This window comes from Podarcis erhardii (genome assembly GCF_964252035.2).
Source record: "Podarcis erhardii genome assembly, chromosome: 1".
NCBI lineage: Eukaryota > Metazoa > Chordata > Lepidosauria > Squamata > Lacertidae > Podarcis > Podarcis erhardii.
The window spans coordinates 10,844,068-10,868,498 of record NC_138497.1 but is presented as its reverse complement, the minus strand read 5'-3'; the positions used below and the strand labels follow the sequence as shown (position 1 = coordinate 10,868,498).

Genomic DNA, 24,431 nt, shown 5'->3' with positions numbered 1-24,431 from the left:
GAACATTAGCAACATTGGGTACATGTGTTTTCCCCACTTTACTTTTGCAGAAACTTTGTGCCGTCAAATGTTTCCAGCTCTGCATTGCTATACCATACAGTGATCGAACTTTCAACCTTGGCATTATCAGCAGCATGCTCTAATCATAGCTGTCAACTTTCCCCTTTTTTAAAGGGAAATCCTATTCGGAATAAGGGAATTTCCCTTTAAAAAGGGGAAACGTTGACAGCTATGGCTCTAATGGGTAGGCAAACTAAGGCTCGGGGGCCGGATTCAGCCCAATCGCCTTCTAAATCCGGCCTGTGGAAGGTCCGGGAATCAGTGTGTTTTTACATGAATTTTGGAAGACATCTGAAGGCAGCCCTGTTTAGGGAAGCTGTTAATGTTTGACGCACTATTGTATTTTAATATTTTGTTGGAAGCTGCCCAGAGTGGCTGTGGAAACCCAGCCAGATGGGCAGGGTATAAATAAATTATTATTAGTAGCAGTAGTAGAATGTGTCCTTTTATTTTAAATGCATCTGTGGGTTATTTGTGGGGCATAGGAATTCGTTCATTATTTTTTTTCAAAATATAGTGCAGCCCCCCACAAGGTCTGAGGCCAGTGGACCAGCCCCCTGCTGAAAAAGTTTGCTGTCCCCTGCCTAACCGACTGAGCTGTCCACGTTGGACATTTGATTAGCCGGGTCTGCCTTTCCACTGTCTCCAGCCATCTCTTACCCTGTTCAAGTCTGCAGTTCTGCGCTCGGCCCGCTGAGAGACTTGCTGGTATCGTTGTAGCGGAATCATCCAACGATCCATCAGCTCTTGACCCTGCTGGCCAGGATCTTGCTCCACGAGGTCTTGAATCTCGGAATCCAGTTCGTTCATTTTGTAATGCCAAAGGTCCAGCATGTCCCAGATTCTCTGCGTGTAGCAAAAAACAGCACATCCATTAACCAGAAGGGGCTTTATTCCCGTTTGTGATCTGTTTAGAGACACTTGAAAGAGCAGTTAGGGACGAGACAAATGTAAACAGGAGTAACAAAAGGTGATTATTGCGAAGATGGCAGTAACAGACCATGAAGCTCAGTTAGAATTGAAGAACGAGACAAAGTGGTCTTGGAATTATTAGAAGACAGAAATAATTAGCATCCAGATTTATTTTTCAATTATTGTTTTTTTAAACACATTGGAAAACAAGCAGAATTTTGGGGTGCAATTTATTTTAAAAATCAAAAGATTCAAAACTACTACAGTGCTCTTCCCATTCCACCAGTTTGGCCACAAGGAGGTGTGGTTGGAAGCATCCATTTTTGCATTTTTTGTTGTTGTTATACTGTACACGGCCCTGTGATCCTCGGATGAACATATATAAATTTTATAAATATCAATAATGATAACCACAGTTACTCATTTCGCCCGAACTGAGACAAACAGTAGTTACTTCTTCAACTCTGTTGTTTTCTGAACAACCCAAGATCAAGCCACAGTCTACAATCCAGGCCAGTTCAGACAAACCATAGTTTACAGCTCACGACGGTTGGATGAAACAACCTGTTGTTAGTAGAAAACGGAAGCAGTGTATTCCAATCTGGTCAATGCAACTGTGGAGGGTGGGACCAAGGGAAGGAGCAAGTCTGCTACACATCACGCCATCTTCTACAACCTGGTGCTCCCCAGATGTTGCTGGACTACAACTCCCATCACCCCTGACCACTAGTCATGCTGGCTGGGACTGATATGGTTTTGAGCTTAACATCATCTGGAGGGCACCTGATTGGGGAAGGCATTAGACAGGGACGGGAGGTAACCAGCAGGTAGAGCCAGGGGGGTTTAACAGTCAGAGTGTTGGACTAGGACATGGGTAGGCAAACTAAGGCCCAGGGGCCGGATCCAGCCCAATCGCCTTCTAAATCCGGCCCATGGACGGTCCAGGAATCAGCGTGCTTTTATATGAGTGGAATGTGTCCTTTTATTTAAAATGCATCTCTGGGTTATTTGTGGGGCCTGCTTGGTGTTTTTACATGAGTAGAATGTGTCCTTTTATTTAAAATGCATCTCTGGCTTATTTATGGGGCCTGCCTGGTGTTTTACATGAGTAGAATGTGTGCTTTTATTTAAAATATATCTCTGGGTTATTTGTGGGGCATAGGAATTCGTTCTTTTCCCCCCTTCAAAATACAGTCCGGCCCCCCCACAAGGTCTGAAGGACAGTGGACTGGCCCCCTGCTGAAAAGGTTTGCTGACCCCTGGACTAGGACTTGGGAGACCAGGGTTCAGATCCTCACTCAGCCATCAAGTTCACTGGGTTACCTTGGGTTTGCCATTCTCTGTCAGCCTAACCTACCTCCCAGGGTTGTCGTGAGGATAAAATGGGAAGAGGAGCCCTGTAGGCACCGTGGAGTAAATGTGGGATATAAATGTCTTAAATAAACAGACCTAAGCAACACCCTTGTTGAGTCATTAATACCTTCTGGATTTCTTTCGCTCTTGCAGTGCTCTTGCTCTTCTGCTGCAGCATGTTTTCAACCGCTTGAAGGCCTTTGCTGATGTCTTGTATTTTTTTATCTGCCGTGTAGTGTGGAGAAAGCTTCAGGGATTCCGTGGTGACCTAGAGCGGTTTAAAAACAACACACAAACAAAATGAAAAGTCCTGCAACGGAAGGGAGAGAAGAAGAGAAACACAAAGAGCAAACTAACACAGGACCTTTCAAATTACGTTCAGGTTTCTTGCCTTCTTTATATCACAATAACCTGGAAAACACCGATGGATCTTTTTAAACAATCCTATATACATCAAGGGACGCGGGTGGAGCTGTGGGTTAAACCACAGAGCCTAGGACTTGCCAATCTGAAGGTTGGCGGTTCAAATCCCCGCCATGGGGTGAGCTCCCGTTGCTCGATCCCTGCTCCTGCCAACCTAGCAGTTCGAAAGCACATCAAAGTGCAAGTAGATAAATACTGTATTTTTCGCCCTATAGGACACACCGTCCCATAAGGCGCACCTAGTTTTTTGGGGGGGAAATAAAGGGGGGAAAATTTCTCCCCCCCCCCGGCGCGCAGCCCCAGAACAGGCAACTCTCCGCAAGGCGCGGGAGCCCGGCACTGCGCAAAGCCTGGAGAGCGAGAGGGGTCCCCTCTTGCTCTCCAGGCTTCAGCGAAAGCCTGCATTCGCCCCATAGGACGCACACACATTTCCCCTTCATTTTTGGAGGGGGAAAAGTGCGTCCTATAGGGCGAAAAATACGGTAGGTACCGCTCCGGCAGGAAGGTAAACGGCGTTTCCATGCCCTGCTCTGGTTCACCAGAAGCAGCTTAGTCATGCTGGCCACATGACCCGGAAGCTGCACGCCGGCTCCCTTGGCCAATAAAGCGAGATGAGTCGACCACGACTGGACCTAATGGTCAGGGGTCCCTTTACCTTATATACATCAAACCACGTCCCAAGCAACCTCTGTGTCGTCTCTTTTCTTTCTATGCTTCCTACATCTATCTGTATGTGGAACAAAACTGCCATCTTTCCATTTTATGAATTTATAGAGGTTGGGTGGGAAGATACATAATCATATTATCCTGCTGAGGGTTCTAGGAATGTAAAGAGAACCTGGCTGCTGGATTAGGACAATAGTCTATATAAGTCCAGCATTCTGTTTCCCAACTGGAGCCTCCTAAGAGAAGCCTGGCAAGGTAAAAGATAAAGGCAAAGGACTCCTGGACGGTTAAGACCAGTCAAGGGCAACTATGGGGTACAGCGCTCATCTCGCTTCAGGCCGAGGGAGCCGGCGTTTGTCCACAGACAGCTTGCCGGGTAATGTGGCCAGGAGGACTAAATCTGATCGGCAAGCCCAAAAGGCTCAGTGGTTTAGACCACAGCGCCACCCCCGTCCCTTGGGAAGCCAGGAAGATGGGCATGAGAGGGCAATAGGATGCTGTTGCGGTTGCTTTCAGCAATAGATATATACAACAGATATGTTAATTGTGATTAGCAGCATGCTCCTCCATGAATTTGCCACTCCTTTCAAAGCCTTAAAAAGTTGGTGGCTGCCACTGACATTTCTTGTGCAAGCAATTCCATAGTTTACCTATGAATCGTGCGAAGAAATGCCTCCCTTTTGCTTTCCTGAATCTCATACTGTTTATTTTCACTTGATGACCCCACTGGGTCCAAGTATTACAGGAGAAGGAGAAATCATTCTTGCCACTTCCTCACACCATGCATAATTTTATAAAACTCTGTTTCATGACTCCCTGTTACTTAAACTTAACTAGAAAGGTCAAATTACTGGACTATATTGCAAAAATGCAAAATCAAAAGAAGTTGGCAAATTTTATTTTTAAACAGCAAATAGAATGCATATGCAACTAAAATTATTGGTCTTTTCCACGGTCCTTAATCTTTTTACCAAGCAGTAAAACGCAGGTGCATTAGCTTTTTAAGGCAACTAATAATCCATATTCACATTTTTTTTGAAACCCAAACATGCAGTGCACATTTTAGGGATTAAAGAACAGCCTGAGCTCCAGTTAAATTGTCATCAATTCTAGGCAGCTAAGCTGGCTGACTAGAATCTGCCTGACAAATTAGCCAATGGGTTTGTAAACATGTGGGAAGACTAAAAGGTGGTATAGCCTACTGGTAGGCTATCTCTTTGGTATGTAGAAGGTCCCGGTTTGATGCCTATCTTCTCCAGGAAGAGACCTCTGCCTAAATCCCTGGAAGGCCACTGCCAGTCCGTGTAAACAACACTGGGCTAGATGGAGCAATAATCTGACTTCATATAAGTCGGCCTCCAATGCTATTCCTATATTCTATGCTCTTATTGTTGAAGCTACACAGTTATAGATCAGAACAATGCCTTAACCAGAGACCATAAGCCACCCAGGTCTTTCCAAATGTCAAGCAAGAAATGCATGCAAATAAGCCGGAAATCCAATTTAAACTGTTCTGAGCATCAAAATAAATAAATGTGGCTTTTACCTTTTCCTCTAGCTCTTGCAAAGTTTGCTTGCAGTCTTCCAAATGAGTTTCAATCTCGACGGGAACTATCGTATACATTTCAGAGTATTTGATACGTAACTTATCCATTATCTCCTGGAGAATTTGCTTCTGACTGTCAATGGCTCTCTGGATTTCCTAAGAGGGAGAAGGAAGCAATTGTTAGGCAGGGGAGTCCCCACTGTGGTTAGGAAGAGGACTGGTAGTTTGGGTGCCGTACAAAGCCTCATTTTGACTAGGCAGGCAAGCGATTTAAACCTGAGAGATGCTCGCGTTGTTTAGTCGGTTGATGCTTTTCAATTCACCCAAGAATAAATTAAACCTGATACCATTCCATTGTCCTGTCAAGGCATATTGACAGATGAAATATTATATTGAGCACAGAAAATACATCTGCAATTAATCCTCGCAGCTTGGCTTTGTTGCATGTGGGAAGAAAACCCTTTAAAAAAGCCCCACATATTTACCAAATGAAGTCCTACCAAATAATAAAATGCAACAAAAAGCAACAGAGCTGGTATATTTAACTCTTGTGTCCATTCTAACGAAAAGATCGGAGAAAAACAGCCAGTCTCAGTTCTGCATGAAGAGTATCAGTTTCATGAGCTAAAAGGAACTTGACAGTTGTCTACTATTTGTGGTCCAGAAATTTAATCTGATCTACATGGCAGAAACAAGTGAAAAGAAGCAAATTTTCAGCCAAATTTCTAGGACGTTTTATTTACAGTGTTGTTCCTAAGGCCAAGGCATTTCCCTGGCGCCTAAATACTGAGCTTTGAGATTCGAATCAACGTATTGTGCAGTAAGAGTAGGAAAGTGGAAAGTAAGGGCATTTGTTCACCTAACAACCTACAAAAAAAGATGACTCTGAATATTTCTATGAAAGAGGCTGGCTTGCAGTGTGTGTGAACCTTTGTGTGGCATGGGGCATTGATGTTGATTTATGCAAGTGCCTCTCTAGTTATGCCTGCATAAAAGGCAGCTTCTATCTCTTATCTTTGGCCACACTCCCGCTATACATTTAAAGCAGTATCAAATTACTTTAAAGAGTCATGGCTTCCCTCAAAGAATTATGGGGGCTGTAGTTTGTTGTTTGCTGAGAGTAGTTAGGAGATCCCTGTTCCCATCACAGATCTACAGTTCCCAGAGTTCTCCGGGAAAAAGGGATGGGTTGCTAAACCACCCTGGTAACTGTAGTTGTGTGATGGGAATAGGGCTCTCTTAACAACCCTCAGAAGCCTTAAAAGACTACAGTTCCCAGGATTCTTTGTGGGCAAGCCACAGCTGCTTAAAGTGGTTTGATACTGCTTTGAATGTTTGGTATAGATCAGTGGTTCCCAATTAGAGGTCTGGGGACCCCTGCAGGTCCACAGAATGCACCCAGGGGGTCAGCAGCCCCATCCTTTGCCTCCCCCCCACTAATTTTTTGTCATTTTTGCATGGTAATATCACAAATTTTGCGGTCTGTTTTAGCACTGTTCGTTTTTTCAACATACTGGCCAAAATCGGTTTTGAAATCACACTGCAATAACGATTTTGACCTAGCAATACATAGCAATATACTGCTCCTTGCAACAAGGAAAGCAGGGCAGCCGATTTTGAGGCACTGCTGGTACAGTGGTACCTCGGGATGCGAACGGGATCCGTTCCGGAGCCCTGTTTGGATCATGAAGTGAACGCAACCTGCATCCGCGCATCTGCGGGTCGCGTTTTGCCGCTTCTGCGCATGCGCGTGATGTCATTTTGACCGTTTGCACATGCGCGCGTGGCAAAACCTGGAAGTAAAATGCTCCATTACTTCTGGGTCACCTCGGAACGCAACCAGAAAATACTTAACTTGAAGCACATTTATCCCGAGGTATGACTGTATTGCATAATGGACTGAGAACTGGGCAGCTGATTGTCCTCACTTCAAGGCACCATGGCAGCTTTTCTCAGTTAACAGGAAAGCAGCAGCAGCCACAATGGGTGCTGGCTGCCCCACTGATGGCAGCTTGATGCACCCCCCCATCCCCTCCCCTTCAAATCATGCTATGGAGGTGACTCCTCTTCCTCTCCCCACCCACCGTATCTCTGTGACTGCTCCTTCCCTCATCCCCACACCTGATCTCCAATTTCAGACATCGCAGTATATCAGAATATCACAATGTTGAGCTGCTGATATATCACGATGTTGCAAACCAGATATCACTCAGCCCTAGTCTGTTTTTCAGTATACCTAAAATCCTTTGCTTATTAGGGGCTACCCCACATTTTGTTCCACATTTTGTTCCATGAGGGGGTCCGTGGCTTGGCTTTGGAAAAATAGGGGGTCCTCAGTAATTAGCTAATTGAGAACCACTGGTGTAGATTGTTAAGAGTGACTTGGGGGCTTCCAGACTTTGCAGGCAAATTCACAATTAAAACAGCACACCTATACAACAAACCCACTAAAAAAGAAAAGAAAAGATTTTTTTGCTATAAGGAATGGGATGGGAAAACCCTCCGGAAAGTGTGGTATAGCTATTACTTGATACAATGTCATATGCTTTATTATCAGTTCTATCCCCAGGAATAAAATTGTATCTCTGACATATCGAAATAGAAATATTAATGGATCATTCACTGATTTCAAAATTAACACTGAAGGTTCAGGGAGGGAGTCTGGAATAATTATCATCACCCCACCTATGAAGACCCCACCCTGTAGTTGTGTTGCAACCACAAAGCATGAAAGTGGATGTTTTACCAACCTCAAGTTTCGCTGTCTTTTCATTAAGTGGTTCTAAGTCTGTTTCGTGGAGCAAAGATTCAGTGTCACGTAATGAGGCCTTCAAAGCGCCAATCTCCTCGTTCACCTTGTCCCGCTCTTCAATTTCAGACTGCACAGCATTCTTTTGCTTTTGAACCTTTTGGGAGAGCCTGAGAAAATTGCAAGTCGTAATATTAAGGGTTGGTGTCCAGGGAAGCTAGAATCTGAGTTCTAGCAGGCTCCTAATATGAGCCCATTACCTGGTTTCTAAAGGCCCTAAACTCAAGCACAGCTTTCATTTCCACTCACTGGAAACGGCCAAGCTTCTCTATCTTTAAAACTATTACCAAACGATGTCTACTTAGAAGTAAGTCCCACCGAGTTCAATGAGGCTTACTCCCAAGTAAGTAAATATGGGGTTGTGTGAGTGGGGCCCTTGTCATCTCCCAGCTTCTCCATGTCATGCATTGCTGTCATTTATTGGGAGGCAGGGAGAGGCAAACCAGTGGGGGAGCTCAGCATGGTGTGGTTGTGGCGGCAGGAGCCAATCTGATGCTCCTGCCACCGTGTCCACACCACGCCAAGCCCCCTGCGGCCTTACCCTTCCTCTTAGTGACACAGTTTTGGGAAGCCAGGAGAGTAATGCTGCACCAACCCACCTGCTACTGCACATAAATACGCAATGAGTACCGTATTTTTCGCTCTATAAGACTCGCTTTTTCCCTCCTAAAAAGTAAGGGGAAATGTATGTGCATCTTATGGAGCAAATGGAGGCTGCGCAGCTATCCCAGAAGCCATTACTTGATACAATGTCATGTGCTTTATTATCAGTTCTATCCCCAGGAATAAAATTGTATCTCTGACATATCGAAATAGAAATATTAATGGATCATTCACTGATTTCAAAATTAACACTGAAGGTTCAGGGAAGGAGTCTGGAATAATTATCATCACCCCACCTATGAAGACCCCACCCTGTAGTTGTGTTGCAACCACAAAGCATGAAAGTGGATGTTTTACCAACCTCAAGTTTCGCTGTCTTTTCATTAAGTAAGGGGAAATGTATGTGCATCTTATGGAGCAAATGGAGGCTGCGCAGCTATCCCAGAAGCCAGAACAGCGAGAGGGATCGCTGCGCTCCCTCTCGCTGTTCTAGCTTCTGGCTTAGCCATGCTCTGTCCCTTCCCCCACCTCCCGCAAAAGCCAGCAAGAGTCAGTGACAGGCCGCCCTTCTCCCTCCTCAGGGAAAAGCCTGCAAGCGCCTCACACACGCTTCACCACGCAGCTCGTGAAAGGGAGCACTGAGCAGAGCCTGGGATGCATAGAGGCTCTGCTTAGTGCTCCCTTTAAAGAATATTTTTTTTCTTGCATTCCCCCTCTAAAAACTAGGTGCGTCTTATGGAGCGAAAAATACGGTAATTAATTGGTTAGATTTATCACTTTTAAACTAGGCCCAAGGAACCTGTGGCTCTGTAGATGTTGCCGGACTACAACTCCCATAATCCTTTGCCAATATGGGTGTATGTGGCAGCAAATAAACTGCAATAAACCCAGATGCCAACTTTGCTGCCACATACACCCAGATAACACCATTACTGGCCCCAACAACATCACACATACCATCTCGGGACTATTTAATTGCTCATCGTCTAACATTGTGTATGCCATCAAATGCCAACAGTGTCCTTCAGCTCTCTATATTGGACAAACAGGACAAACCTTATGCCAAAGGATAAACGGACATAAATCTGACATCAGGAATCACAAGACAGAGAAACCAGTGGGAGAACACTTCAATCTCCCAGGACATTCTATACAAGATCTCAAAGTAGCTGTTCTATTACAAAGGAATTTCAGAAATAGACTGGAAAGAGAAGCTGCTGAATTGCAACTTATTACCAAACTTAAAACCATGGAGAGACCTGGTCTGAACAAAGACATTGGATTCTTATCTCATTATACATGACAAAGCCATTTTTCACCTTCTCACCCCTTGCTTTTTCCTGTAAGACCTATTGCAGTTGTTAAGAGTCGTCAACAGGCTCATCACAGCTATCTGCCAATCACCCACTCCCACCACCCTTCTGAGTAATACCCCTCCCCACCTTCTCACTATATAGAAGGGTCTGGGGACTTCTGTTTCAGTGTATCTGAAGAAGTGTGCATGCACACGAAAGCTCATACCTAGAACTAACTTAGTTGGTCTTTAAGGTGCTACTGGAAGGAATTTTTTGTTAAGAAGAAGAAGAAAAGAGTTTGGATTTGATATCCCGCTTTATCACTACCCTAAGGACCCTTTACCTTTACCTTTTAAGGAGTCGCAAAACGGCTAAGAATCTCCTTTTTCCCCTTCCTCCCCCACAACAAACACTCTGTGAGGTGAGTGAGGATGAGAGACTTCAGGGAAGTGTGACTAGCCCAAGGTCACCCAGCAGCTGCATGTGGAGGAGCGGGGAAGCGAACCCGGTTCATAATAATAATAATAATAAATTTTATTTATATCCCGCCCTCCCCAGCCGAAGCCGGGCTCAGGGCGGCTAACAACACTAAAACAGTGCAACATTATAAAAACATTATAAAAATTAATTAAAATCAAAATTGATGGCAACCATAAACTAAAGTTTTGTAAAGATTGCCAAAGGAGGGAGTCAGGCTGCGCCCTGACCAAAGGCCAGGTGGAACAGCTCTGTCTTGCAGGCCCTGTGGAAAGATGTCAAGTCCTGCAGGGCCCTTGTCTCTTGTGACAGAGCGTTCCACCAGGTTGGAGCCGCAGCCGAAAAAGCCCTGGCTCTGGTTGAGGCCAGCCTAACCTCTCTGTGGCCTGGGACCTTCAAGATGTTTTTATTTGAAGACCGTAAGTTCCTCTGTGGGGCATACCAGGAGAGGCGGTCCCATAGGTACAAGGGCCCTAGGCCGTATAGGGCTTTGAAGGTTAAAACCAGCACCTTAAACCTGATCCTGTACTCCACCGGGAGCCAGTGCAGCTGATATAGCACCAGATGAATGTGATCTCTAAGCGAAGACCCCGTAAGGAGTCTCGCTGCGGCATTCTGCACCCGCTGTTGTTTCTGGGTCAGTCTCAAGGGCAGCCCCATGTAGAGCGAGTTACAATAATCCAGTCTGGAGGTGACCGTCGCGTGGATCACAGTGGCTAGGTCAGGGCGAGAGAGGTAAGGAGCCAACTGCGTAGCTTGGCGGAGATGAAAAAATGCCGCCTTTGTTATAGCTGCAATCTGCGCCTCCATAGAGAGGGAGGTATCGAAGATTACACCCAAACTCTTAACAGACGGTGCTGGCACTAATTGCACCCCCGCAAGAGATGGGAGTTGCCCCCTCAGTCCCATATCGTCCCGTCCCAGCCAGATTCACCAGATTATGAGTCCACTGCTCTTAACCACTACACCACAATGACTTACAATTACAGTTATGCTTTACTGTGGGAAGATGTTTCCTTTGATGTGTCCTGATCTTCCCACATTTGGCTTCAGTGGAGGATTCAGAGTCTTAAGCCTCATGAGAAATGAAGAAGAACGTTTCTCCATCCACTTCTTCCAACCTAAGCATAAATGTGTACGTCTCGACCTTTACTTAGACTTACTCTTTTGTTCGATTCTGCATGGTGTGGATTTCATTCATAACAGGAAGGCCTCCTCCCTCTGCAGATGGACATTCAGGGACCCTGAGAATGCCCCTGATGCGCTGAAGTATTAAGCGCAACAACCGTTTCTCCGCATTCACACTTTCTCCATAAATGTTCGTACATTCCAGGAATTCTTCCAGCTCCTCTTTGCTGGCTCTCTCCTTTTCTTTTGGGTTTTCGGGCAGTTCTTCCTGAAGATTGTCTAGAATGATGCTTTCTCGTTCCATCTGAAGAAAGAAGAAGATAGCCACCAGGGGAGGGAGAAGGAAAACAAGATTACGATCCTTTGTACACTTACTTGCAAGTAACACAGTGGGATTTATTTCTGAGCAAGCATGCATAAATGACTCCAGTTAATAACACTTATTTTATACGTAATGTAAAACAGACATGATTATTTATTGCTCTTAACAGAATTTCCCTGCGTACAGTAAACACATTTACATTATACAAGAGGGACTGCCAACAAAATGTTGCAGCATGGAAGGCTTCCATTTCAGCTGCTCCGTTCCATTCCCCCTCCTCATCAGTCCTCCATTTCCCTCCCGAAAACCAATCAGCTTTGTGCCACTGAGCATGCTCAGTCCTCAATCGACTGTTTTTTTAAGGGAAGTCCCTGCTGAATGGTCTCTTTAAATGTGAAGGTTCATATTGTTCCACAAGATGTGTATGTCTTTAAGGGCCAGAGCAAATAACGAGACCCAGTTTTACAACTGTGAAACAGTATAGCAGGTGCTGCTAAGTTGTGTTAATTAAGCTGTGTCAGCAATTGGGCATAGTATATAAAGAGCAGCACCTAGCTCTCTCAGTACCCTGGTGGATGGGTCATGCTTGTTGATATATTTAATGTAAAAGGAGGTTTTGTTATTGTTATTAAAACTTTGTTAAAGTTATTTTTGAGTTCCTTGTAATGCGTGGTCTCCCCAGCAAGCTTTCTGCAGCGCAACTAAACTGCAAATAGCCAACAGTCACCCCCCCCTTATTATTATTTTTGTACTTCTGCAAACTTCCCTCCTGCACATGCTCTACAACTCAGCTACAGCCCCATATTTGAGATAAACCTGAATTTAAATAGCCTGTGGAGCATCAAAACTGGAATAATCACCTGGCTGAGATGCTTCCCCCCCCCCCAATTACTCACTTCTTCACTGACGGATTTCCATTCCTGGTTCTGTTCTTCACACTTTCCCTCCCATTCTTTGGCAGTGTCGAGCAAGCAAAGCCACTTTAGCCACAAAGTCGTCACAACGGTGTCAATCAGCACACTATCGTTTTTGCTGCACATCGAAACCAGTTGTCCCGAGTCCTGACGCAACATCCTTAGATCCTCTTCGATTGAAACCAGTCTGGAGGACATCATCTTTAAAAGAAAAAAAATAGCGTAAACAATTGGTTTTGGTGAAATATTTTCTTTTTGTTTATTTTAACATCTTTCCTATTTGAAATCCCATGGTAGGTCTCTCAGGGCAGCAAATTTTTAAAAAATCTAATCACATAAAGCTAAAAGACAGTAAAAACACACACAGCAAGCACAATAAACTAAAATATAAAATTCCTGTGCCCATATATAACATTAAAACCATGGTTTGTTTTTACCATGGTTTGTCCATCAAGCCATGAGTAGTCTCACAGTTGAGCAAATAAGACACGGCTGATTTCTCCAAACGTGGTTTGTTTTCCAGCTGCCCATGCCTTGTGCCTCTAATAACTTGGTGAGCATCATAGGTGGGTGACCAAACAAACCATGGTTAAGCAAAGCTGCTGGGTTTGGACAGAGAGCAGAACTGTAGTTAAAGCAAACCCTGGTTCATAGGTCAACAACAACTACATTTTGCTTTGTTCCCAAGAAGCAAAGCTGGGTTACTTTGTAGGGTTCAGTTCAGTCAGACAGACTGGACTCTGGCTAAACAAACCATGGTTATGACCAGGGGTCGGCAACCTAAGGCCCATGGGCCACAAGCGGCCCATGGGGGTTGTTTTACCAGCCCATGGACCCCAGCCGCCCGCTCTGATGGCTCCCGTGCACCGTGCTAAACCAGCGTGGAACAGAGCGGGGACTGCCTTCCACAACGCTGGCCGGCTTCCCATCAGCTGCAGGAAGCTCCTGCAGCCAATGGGAAGCCGTGCACACGCCTCCTCTGCGCCAGAAATAGCGTTTGCGCATATGTGCACATGCACTCTGGCCCATCGCGGCGTCTATGGGACTGTGAACCGGCCCAAGCCACAAAAACTTTGCCAACCCCTGGTTATGACTAATACCCATCCCATAACCGCCTCCCAAGGGGGCCAGTTTAAGCAGCAAATGGCTGTCTAAAGTTGTACATTCCGCAGCTATTGTGTGGGGGCACAGAATAGACTAAAGGCTCTCGCAGCCACTTGCTTTCTGTTAAAACATAGACTTGCTGCTGCTGCTGCTGCTGCATCTATGTTTAGCCATAACAGTGAGCAGCTTCATAGGATTATTGTTAAAGATTCTTTACACTGTGGGTGGGTGTATGTGTGAAGTGCTTTGAGGACTGCAAGAATTTACGATCATAAAAACACGCCACTGTGGTGAAGATTATTCTCACCTTGCTTTGTTCCGACTGCTCTAAAGCTTCTTTATAAGACACAGGAATATGGTACAAAGATTTCTGAAGCACCCTTTCCGCGTCGTTGAGATTAACATTTATCACCTCTTTGGATTTTTTGAAGCGGTTGTATTTTTCCAAGCATCTGTGAACGCGACAACATTAAACAAAGCAATCAAAACACACCCATATTTTTTTTCTCCAGTCATGGAAAGATCAGCCCAAAGGTTATAACCAGTGGCACAAACTAAATGTATAAACAGAAGAGATATTTTTTAAAAAATATATTATTATCCAGTGGTGGCTTTGCTGGTGCAAGACTTCTGCTGATGCAAGACAGGATACGTGCTTTTCAACAATTCCTCTTAACCAACAGCTGGCTCGTTCTTGGCTACATACAGCTTGTGATTAGTTGAGGACAGAGCATGACAACATATCCCAGTTAGGAAGCTAAGCCAAACCCTGGCTTAGTGCAGCTTGCCATGGCAGCTAAAAGGACCAGGGAGGAGCAAAGTGGAAACAAACTCATTTCTAGGAGACCACGAGCTCGTAGGGTCCATAGCTGTCAACTTACAGATTTGAAAATAAGGGACCAGCAGCCTTCAAAAGAAGGGATCAGCAGCCAAAATAAGGGATTTTAGACAACCAGCTCCTTTCCTTCCCCCCCATAACAGTCAATTGAAAGAGCCTCCAAAACAAATCCGAAAGCCCCCCCCCCCCAAGATCGCCGCCCACCATTGTACTCAACCAGCTCCTTTCCTTTTCCCCCACCATGTGCCCCCGCTCTAGACAGACCTTTTCCCCGGCAAGGGTGAGTGGGCTGTCAATGACGTATCCATCCGATTCCGAGCACAGGTATGTTCAACTTCTGAGCCCCTCCGAGCCAAAGGCAGAAAGCCCAGCCAGCAGCCAAACGAAGCCTCAAGCGGTTATTATTATTATTATTATTACCAATTGCATGTGGCCCTCAGTGTGAAAAGGTTCCCGTGCCCCCACTCCTTGCTTCAACTCTCCACTAGCCAGCTTTCTAAAGCAATGAGAACCGACTACCTACCTCTGCACATAAGATTTTCTCTTTTGCTCCTGCTCTCTTGCTATCAAACTCTTAGAAACGAGATCGCCAAGGGTTTTTTCCAGTTGCAGTTTGGCCTGTGGTTCGACTATGCTTTCCATCGCGGAGGTGAGCGATTCAACTTGCGACATCGCAGACTCAAGTTCTTCTTGTCTCTGGCGAGAGAGGAGGCTGGGCTCTTCTAGCTCATCCAGAGTGAGCAGAGGAGTGCAGAAAAGGGCCTCACGCTGGTTGAGGAAGTCGGAAGCCCTTCGGACAGCTTCTCTGTAAGACTTCACAGTCCCAAAGGCTTCATTTAAGGCACTCTGCACAGGTTAACAAAATTGTATTTTTTAAAGGCAACTAAAAAAATGCCACAAGATTGCATGGGTGAAAAATACACACCTTTTATTTCATATGCTACTCTGCCCTGATGTGATAAGACCTGCCAATATAGCTGGGCTCCAGATTAAGTCCATTTCAGAGATTAAGTTAATGCAGGGGCCAGCAAGGTTTACGTTGCCTGAGCCAGTTCACTCCCACGGAGATCGCTTCGTGGGCTGGATCGCGGGGACTTGCCAAGCAAATAGCTCGGTTCAGGGGTGGCTCATGGGTCATTTAAATGACCTCCGTGGGCCGCTTGTAGCCTATGGGCAACAGGTTGCCGACCCCTGAGTTAACGTCTAACTAGTAGGAAGGCCTTTTCAGTGGTGGCTCCAAAACCTAGAAATCCTCATGGTAGTAGATTTAATTGTGTTGGCTAACGCCTCATAAGAGGTTGGACACAAACTTTTGCTTAGCCGGGCCTGCCTTTCCGGTGGTATGCTTCTGTCTGGCCCCTGACTCAGCAAACAATAGGAAAAATGACAATTAATCTTCAATGTGGCTTACTAAAGTGAAAAACCAAGACAAATAAAAACAGCATGGAAGACATGCATTCATCAAACCCTTCACCGGGCATCTCAAATGTTAGAGATGGTGACAGGTAAAAGATGTGTGACAGGTGAATATTCCACTTAGGGACTCCCATGTGGTCACATCTCCTACTTTACAGAGGACAGACCCCCATTTGAAGGCCTGTCAGGTAGTCTGTTACTAGAAGCTGTTGCTGCTCAGAGAAGACCAGCACTAATCTAGAGTAGGCCAGAGGAGCCAAAAGCAGGGTAGGCCAGAGATCTGCCTCAGCAGAAAGAATCTCTGCAGGAAGGCCAACAGGTAAACAAGATATCTAGGATTACTCACTTTACGTGCGGCAATGTCAGATTTCAGCTGTACTTTCAGGCTTTGCAGTTCATCCAGTTCCCTCTGCAAACTATCAGGGAGGGAAGGCTCTCCTTCCTGAGGCCCCCTCTTTCTATTAATTAAATCTTCAGCAGCGTTAGATTCTACTTCTGCAGCATCTTCAATCACTTTACAGTACATATTTTCACATCGGATCGTCTGTGTTTCCAAGTCAAGTAGAATGGGCTGCTGGAGCTCAGATTTAATTTGCTTTAAAGCTGCTAAACTGTGACCCAGCTTGCTCTGGAAACCTTGCTCGTGTCCGCATTTTTCTTGAACAGCCAGTATCTTAGATTGGATCACTTGTGCCAGCCCATCTATTTTCACGCCCAAGCTCTTTACTTGCTGCATCTTGGCCTCCTTGAGAGAAGGACCAAAGGCCTCGCTTTTGCCTAGCAGTCTGAGTGCCTCCTGAGTTAAGTGCCTGGCATGTTGCACTTTCCAACTTAAAGTCTTTTCTGACATCGGACTGGTTTCAGAGGCAACAGAGTCAGAGCAATCTTTCAAAACATCACAGTGTTTCTGTATAATGGAGATGAGAGCTTCGACTTCTGAGAGTGCCGTTCTACACCCGTCGCCCTCCGCAGAACAGTTAAGCCTCTGCTCAAGCTTACGTTTCAGCTTGCAACACTCGCCTTGCAATTTCTCAAGGTCCGGTACATCCCATTTCAGATGCAGGCATTCCCAAATCTCCTTGTACTTTTCTAAGTGCAACAAACTTGACTGGATGGCTACTGCTCTCTCTTTAAGCACAAACAATTTACCCTTAATGTCTTGGTCCACACCTGCCTGGTCCAGTTCCAATTCCTCACGCTGGAGGCTGCATAGATCCTGCTCCAATGACATCAGCGTCCTTGTGACATTTTCATAGGCATCTACCTTGTTTTCTACTGCATGGCGATGAATCTGGTTTAGCCTGTGAGTTCTTTCAGTTCTGCTCTGGAGGCTTCTCAAGAAGTCATTGAGAAACAACTGCTCAAATACATTTAGCTCCAGAGGGGATGCATCTACAATACCTTTTGCTTCCTCGATCTCCTTTGCAGACTTTTCTACGACGGCATGCCAATGGTCCATTTCTGACTTCAGGCTTGTGTCACGGGTACCTGGCTTGGATATCCTCTCTGCTTCTTTAAGTTTTGCTTGCAATTTTTCGGTGTCTGCAAAAAGCTGCCGTCTCTTTCCGAGCTCAGATTCCAGCTGCTCCAACCGCTCTACTAATTTCGGAACAAGGTCTTTGTAGCAGGTTTGCAACTGGTCCGAAAGGAGGGCGAGGGCCGAAGCTTCGCCCGATTCCAACTGGGGAGCAATGCGCTGTGCTTCGTCCACCAGTTGCACGACACCTGCCTTTTTCTCCTCGGCGGCCCCGATCAGAACCTTGCAGCTTTCGATTTCCAACATCAGATCGTCCGGGAAAAGCGCTGCCTTCCCATCCAGGTGGAGCAACGAGACTCTGGCCCACAAAACAGCCTCTTCAATCTTCTTTGTGAGGTCATACGCCTGAGGATAATGGCCGCTTCTCCGGGCATCTTCCGTAGGGGTCAGCTGCTCTAGTTCCTCCACTCGAGTATGCAAATCATTTATTGCGCTTTCCAGAGCTCTCTTCCCTGTGTCGGTCCACATCCTCTTCATCTGCATCTCAGCACCACTTTTGAACATAGAAACACTATTTTTAAGCGTTTGTAATTCTGTGGCCATCAATGCCGAGTGTGCTTGGTTGTGGGTGTCCACGCCTGTTCGCAAACAGTGCTGATGCTGCAGCAACTTTTGGAGCTCCTGTGCTTTTCCCATGAAAACCTTAAACTCATTGGCTTGTGCTGCAACCCGGATCTGCTTCCTTTGAAGCATGTCTTCCATCTGTTTCCACCACTGGTCTATCTGGGCCACCTGGCTTTGGATTAACTCCTTGTCCATCCTGGTTAGGTGTCTAGATAGGTTTCCTTGTTCAGCCTTCAGCTTTTGCAAAAGGAGCCTGCCTTTTTGTATAGAGTCCAAGCATTTCTGGATATTCTCCAGGAGAACTGTGTCTTCTGACAGGGGTACCCTTTTGGAAGAAAGAAAAAAGGAGTAAAAATCTAACATTTTGAAAGGCTGTTTTGCTCAAAGCACACCAGCTAAACAAGCTACTCAGAGCTATATTTCACAGGCAGTAACTAGAGATCAGCGAGAAATTCTGTCCAGTTTGCATTTAAAAGTGAACCTAAACTGATTTTCACTCTCCAGAACAATACATGAATCAAAAGTGAGCCATCCTTCCAATTTCACAATGTAGTTCTCCACCCAAGCAATGCACATATACAATGAGGCATATACTGTGGCAAGGTCTATATAAAAATACACCATTTAGCAAAAGTAACACACACAAAAACATTACACTAGGGGAAATATGCTTTGGAAAAAATGTGCATATTCGGCAAATTTTGAATATAAACATGTGCTACGTGAAGAGAAATTCACACTAAAATGCTGGTGAATGCTCAAGAGGACCTTTTTTAAAAAATAAATAAATATTGTGAACGGATTTAGAATTATGGAGAAGTGGATTTAAGGGGGGGGGTGAGAAACCAAAATATAGATTTTCCCACCCCTACCACTAACTAGGGGACGCGGGTGGCGCTGTGGGTTAAACCACAGAGCCTAGGACTTGCCGATCAGAAGGTCAGTGGTTCGAATCCCCACAACGGGGTGAGCAGTTCGAAAGCACATCAAAGTGCAAGTAGATAAATAGGTACCGCTCTGGCGGGAAGGTAAACGGTGTTTCCGTGCGCTGCTCTGGTTCGCCAGAAGCGGCTTAGTCCTGCTGGCCACATGACCTGGAAGCTGTACGCTGGCTCCCTCGGCCTATAGAGCGAGATGAGCGTGCAACCCCAGAGTTAGGGGTCCCTTTACCTTTACCTTACCACCAACTAGATACCAAAGGCCCAATTTATATGGAATTTTAGTCTTGCATGGCTAGGACTGAAGCCTTAGTCAAAGACTCAAGTAAACAAGTCAATTAAATGTTTATTAATCAGTTGAAATACTCACCTTCCCCCAGTTGCAATTACTTAGGATGCCAGGTTTTACATTTAGTTTTTGATAAGAAGGTACAAAATCCAAGTGATTGGACAGTTAATAAAAATTATTTAAAAAAAAAAACAAAAAACAATATCCAAGTGCCCAAGTGCAACACCACTGAAAAGATCGCCGCCATTCATGTTTTACCCAGTCCTATGCTAAGGCAGAAAGATGTCCTGACGCGTCTTAAGAGGCAGTGATCTGCCTTATCCTTTAAGTGGAAACAGCAGAGATCGAGCCTAGCAACTCCTGCCGGCAGAGACTGTGTTCCACTACTGCATCCGGCAAGTTGGTCTAGGTGATATAGAAATCTGCCCCATGTACTCACATTTTTAGGTTTTCTCTTTCCTCCGAAAAACGTTTCATTGAAGACTGGACCTCGGTGAGACATGCTTGGTAATTATTCAGTAAATGAAGCTGCGCCTGCCTGGCCTTTTTAGCAGACATTATATCCTGCAGTAGCTTGTCCCAACTAGATGCCGCCACGCTGTCTGAATCTGGCACAACTGAGCCGCTTCCTTCTGCAGTGGTCAAGCATTCTCCTTCCCGCAACGAAGAAGTTTTGGCTCTCTGTTTTCTGGCAGAGTTTTGCCTTTCCAGTAGAGCGCACAAATTCTAGTCGGAAGACCAGGAAGAGAGGTTTTAAAATGGAGCGGCCTTGTTTGCACATTTTAGTAAGACATACTTGCTAATCTCACAACATTTTGCTCCTCCTCTCTAGCATACAGAAGAAGCAGGCCATGATCTAAGGCTCAGCATCACTTTGGAACTGAGGACCATGGTTTGTTCTGCTCCAACAAGCCATGTCCAGTAAGCCAAGAACAAACCTTGCGTTATTGTACTACATTATTTATAGGGACGCGGGCGGCGCTGTGGGTTAAACCACAGAGCCTAGGACTTGCCGACCAGAAGGTCGGCGGTTCGAATCCCCGTGACGGGGTGAGCTCCCATAGCTCGGTCCCTGCTCCTGCCCACCTAGCAGTTCGAAAGCACATCAAAGTGCAAGTAGATAAATACGTACTGCTCCGGCGGGAAGGTAAATGGCGTTTCCATGCGCTGCTCTGGTCCGCCAGAAGTGGCTTAGTCATGCTGGCCACATGACCCGGAAGTTGTACGCCGGCTCCCACAGCCAATAAAGCGAGATGAGCGCCGCAACCCCAGAGTCGGTCACGACTGGACCTAATGGTCAGGGGTCCCTTTACCCTTTACCTTTTACTACATTATTTATACCCTTCTGCGAATTGCCCCAAAGCCCAAATTGGATGGAACATAGTATAGAAATTTAAAACAAAAATAAGAAGGCTGGAATATTCACTTGCCCTTCTTGGTGGTGCAGGATTGCACCATGCCTAAGCAGCTTCCATGTCACTATGTGCATGTGATGGAGCAAAAGGGTGAGAGGGTAGCGGCCACTTCATATGTAGCCACAGATTAATGAAAGCATGAATGAATAAGGGCTTGTTCACACCTACTTATCTTGTGCCTAGAAAAAGCATGGATCCGAGCAGTTTTACGCTTGTCCCATGCATTCTAGGGACAAACCCAAGCAGTCTTGCTTTTGCCCTGCTACTGCTTTTCCCTGGGAAAACCCACTCTTTGCTGCTAGATTAGAACAAACATCAACCTGGAAAAAATGTGATTGGCTCCAATTCAGTGGTAAACAGTGGGTTTTCCCAGGGGAAAGCAGCGAAACAAGTGGAAGTGTGGTTGAGCCCCAAATCTCTTCTTTCCATACCTCTATTTCCCTCAGTTGACCATTCATCAACACAATGTCTAACTCTGCAGCCGAGATTTTCGCTTTCTTGACCTTTTGCACCATCTCTGCATAATCTGCAGTTGCCTGGTCTTCGGGAAGAGAAACCATTTCCATCTCAGAGCTCTGAAAACACAAACAGGTAATCAACACGCTGCTTTCATTTGGCTCACTCTGCAACTTAGCATTTATTTCTATGTGATCCATCCAGAAGTTAATCTCAAACAGAAGCACTGCTAGGGCTCAAACACAGTGGGAAGCCAAATGATCTGGGAAGAAGTCATATCCTTTGTCTTAGATGTATTGTGTTGGCTGCGGTTATTCAGCGAAGCAATTTTTTGCTGAAGGTTCTGTGCAAAACCCAGGAGGCTGTGGAGCTTCCAAATCAGGAATGAGGAAGAAGTGGAGACCCTAAGCCAGTGTTGGGATCTTGTGGGTCTGTGTGCAGTTCTTCCACCCGGTGAATTCTGAACTGCAGCGAACATCTTCTTAGAGAAATAACTTCAGGCTCCAAAGTGATTGCACCCACTGAATGCTCCTGGGCAGGAAAAATATATAAAGTGCTTCCTGTTTCAGTTGAGTCTTGCTTGAGTGACAAAGTGTTCCTGGACTCTGCTAGTCTCTTTTGTCTGTGTATCTGAAGAAGTGTGCATGCACATGAAAGCTCATACCTAGAACTAACTTAGTTGGTCTTTAAGGTGCTACTAGAAGGAAATTTTTTATTTTGTTTTGACTATGGCAGACCAACACGGCTACCTATCTGTAACTGGATCTTTTGTCCTTGGTCATTCTTTGGGTCTGACTCAGTCCCGCCTTGCTCTTCAGTTCTGACTATTGTTTATTCGTTTATTGCCCTCCCTTCATTCTAAGGGCATTGTACAGTCAAACCTCAGGTCTTAAACGCCTTCATTTTGGAACACTTCGGCTCCCAACGCTGAAAACCCAGAAGTAAATGCTCTGGTTTTCAAAAGCCAAATGTCCAACACGGTTTCCGCTTGAGGGCAGGAAGCTCCTGCACCCAATCAGAAGCTGAGCCTCAGTTGTAGAACATTTTGGAAGTCAAACGTGCTTCCGGAACGGGTTACATTCGACAACAGAGGTTTGACTGTACCTACTATATATATATATATATATAAGGACGTGGGTGGCGCTGTGGTCTAAACCACAGAGTCTAGGGCTTGCCGATCAGAAGGTCGGCAGTTCGAATCCCTGAGACGGGGTTGCTTTGTCCTTGCTCCTGCCAACCTAGCAGTTTGAAACCACGTCAAAGTGCAAGTAGATAAATAGGTACCACTCTGGTGGGAAGGTAAACGGCGTTTCCGTGCGCTAGTCTGGTTTCGCCATATGACCCAGAAAAACTGTCTGCAGACAAATATCAACTCCCTCGGCCAGTAAAGCGAGATGAGCACCGCAACCCCAGAGTTGTTCGTGACTGGACTTAACTGTCATGGGTCCTATACCTTTACCTTTTATTATACATTTGGAAAGTTATTTATTTGCTCTACATTTGGACACCTCTTAGGATATCACTGGCCTTCAATCACTGGTTGAAAAACTGCAGAATTTTTATTTGTTTCTTAGAACTCCTAAACAACACCAGGTATGAGGGTGCAGGTAAATAATACTATCAATAAATAAGAATCCCTGATAATGAAGAATGCCGAAGGATAAGAAAAGAGGAAGGGAATATGAAGCGAGACCAGGGAGTGTTTGCATTCACATGCAAAACTGAACATAACCACACCAAACTTCCATCTTCCCTGATAATGCAATTATGGTAATTTTTATCCATTTAAGCAGATGCATCACACTCACTCTAAAGAGAGGCTGCAAAATGCATAAAGAGCAGTCAACTGCTAAAAGACTTAAGTGGGAAAATTCTATCTAAATGGGATGCAAAATCAAAGAAAGGAACAAAGAAACTAAACCGAGGCACATTCAAGCAAGTGGTTACAATAAAAAGCTGCAGAGCCAAAGACTAATATTTGCCAGTCAGGTAATGGCTGCTAATGTATGGTTCTTACCCTTAATAGGCTAATTAATTATACTAACGATAGAAGCAGCTTAATATATTCATTGCTGTGTAGGCGATACTTTTGAGGAGTGGGTGCTAAACATTAGATTCACTGGAGGAATATAAGAAGAAAAGAAGAGCCTGCAGGATCAGGCCAATGGCCCAACTAGTCCAGCACCCTGTTCTTACAGTGACCAACTCCATAGGAAGTAAAGGTAAAGGGACCCCTGACCATTAGGTCCAATCGTGGCCGACTCTGGGGTTGCAGTGCTCATCTCGCTTTATTGGCCGAGGGAGCTGACGTACAGCTTCCGGGTCATGTGGCCAGCATGACTAAGCCGCTTCTGGCGAACCAGAGCAGTGCACAGAAACACCGTTTACCTTCCTGCCGGAGCGGTACCTATTTATCTACTTGCACTTGACGTGCTAGGTTGGCAGGAGCAGGGACTGAGCAACGGGAGCTCACCCCGTCGCGGGGATTTGAAGCGCCGACCTTCTGATCGGCAAGTCCTAGGCTCTGTGGTTTAACCCACAGCGGCAGGGAGCAAAACATGAGCACAGCAGAACTCCTTCCCAGCAACAGGTATTTGGAAGGATTGCTGCCTCATGACTGGTATCTGCTGAAAGCTTTATCCCCCATCCACAAATTTGCCTAATCCTCTTCTAAAGTCACCCGAGTTTGTGGGAATCACAGCCTCCTGGGGAGCAAGGTTCATGGTTTTGACTATGAACTGCGTGAAGTTTCTATCTTCGTTCATCTCTCCTAAACTGGCCAACGTTCAGCTTCATTGGGTATCCACAAGCTCTTTCCACGAATGATGCCGTGTTTTGAACTCATAACTTCCTACCAAGACTTTGCTGCAGGGGGTGGGCTCCTTCACAGTATCAAAAATGCATAAGAGAGCAAGAGAGAGGCTTAAGCCCCTCCAAAATAAGATATTGGGCGTGCTCCAAATCATCTGCCTATGGATGTACACAGAAAATAGCAGATCTAGCTGAAAGGCCACACGCAGAGATCTGCAGTTATCATTGTCATGCACCCCTGGTTGTTGTTGTTGTTGCAATAATTATAAGATAACTGTAAAATCTTAAGACGGTGGTTTAATCTTAGAAGGGAAGGGGTGTGACTGTGACCATCATGAAAGGACCGTGCACTTCTGAATTTGCCACTACACAACTGGATGGGAGTTGTAGTTTAGTTAACACCTGGAGGGCTGTGCTACAGTTCACAGTACCTCTGCCTCCCTCCGCTACTAGAAACCCGGAGAGAGAAAGTGCGAGGCTGCAGGAGCTCTAGATAAACGGCTGTATTGGCTGAAGTGCTGCCCGTGTTCAATAATAGCACTTAACAACATCCTT

General features: G+C 45.5%; 1 protein-coding gene across 6 annotated transcripts in view; it reads right to left on the bottom strand.

Annotated features, from left to right (window-relative positions):
• Positions 1–24,431, bottom strand: part of SYNE2 (spectrin repeat containing nuclear envelope protein 2) — a 250,960-nt gene that overhangs the window by 120,194 nt on the left and 106,335 nt on the right. For all 6 annotated transcript variants that reach the window (XM_081857037.1, XM_081857038.1, XM_081857039.1 and 3 more), the window contains exons 44-54: positions 21,041–21,184; positions 19,634–19,920; positions 16,213–18,292; positions 14,974–15,296; positions 13,920–14,064; positions 12,491–12,709; positions 11,308–11,576; positions 7,711–7,879; positions 4,961–5,116; positions 2,453–2,593; positions 721–906 (exon numbers count right to left, since the gene is read on the bottom strand). In XM_081857037.1, the coding sequence (XP_081713163.1) occupies positions 721–906; positions 2,453–2,593; positions 4,961–5,116; positions 7,711–7,879; positions 11,308–11,576; positions 12,491–12,709; positions 13,920–14,064; positions 14,974–15,296; positions 16,213–18,292; positions 19,634–19,920; positions 21,041–21,184 (4,119 nt within the window). The remainder of the gene's footprint in view (positions 1–720; positions 907–2,452; positions 2,594–4,960; positions 5,117–7,710; positions 7,880–11,307; positions 11,577–12,490; positions 12,710–13,919; positions 14,065–14,973; positions 15,297–16,212; positions 18,293–19,633; positions 19,921–21,040; positions 21,185–24,431) is intronic.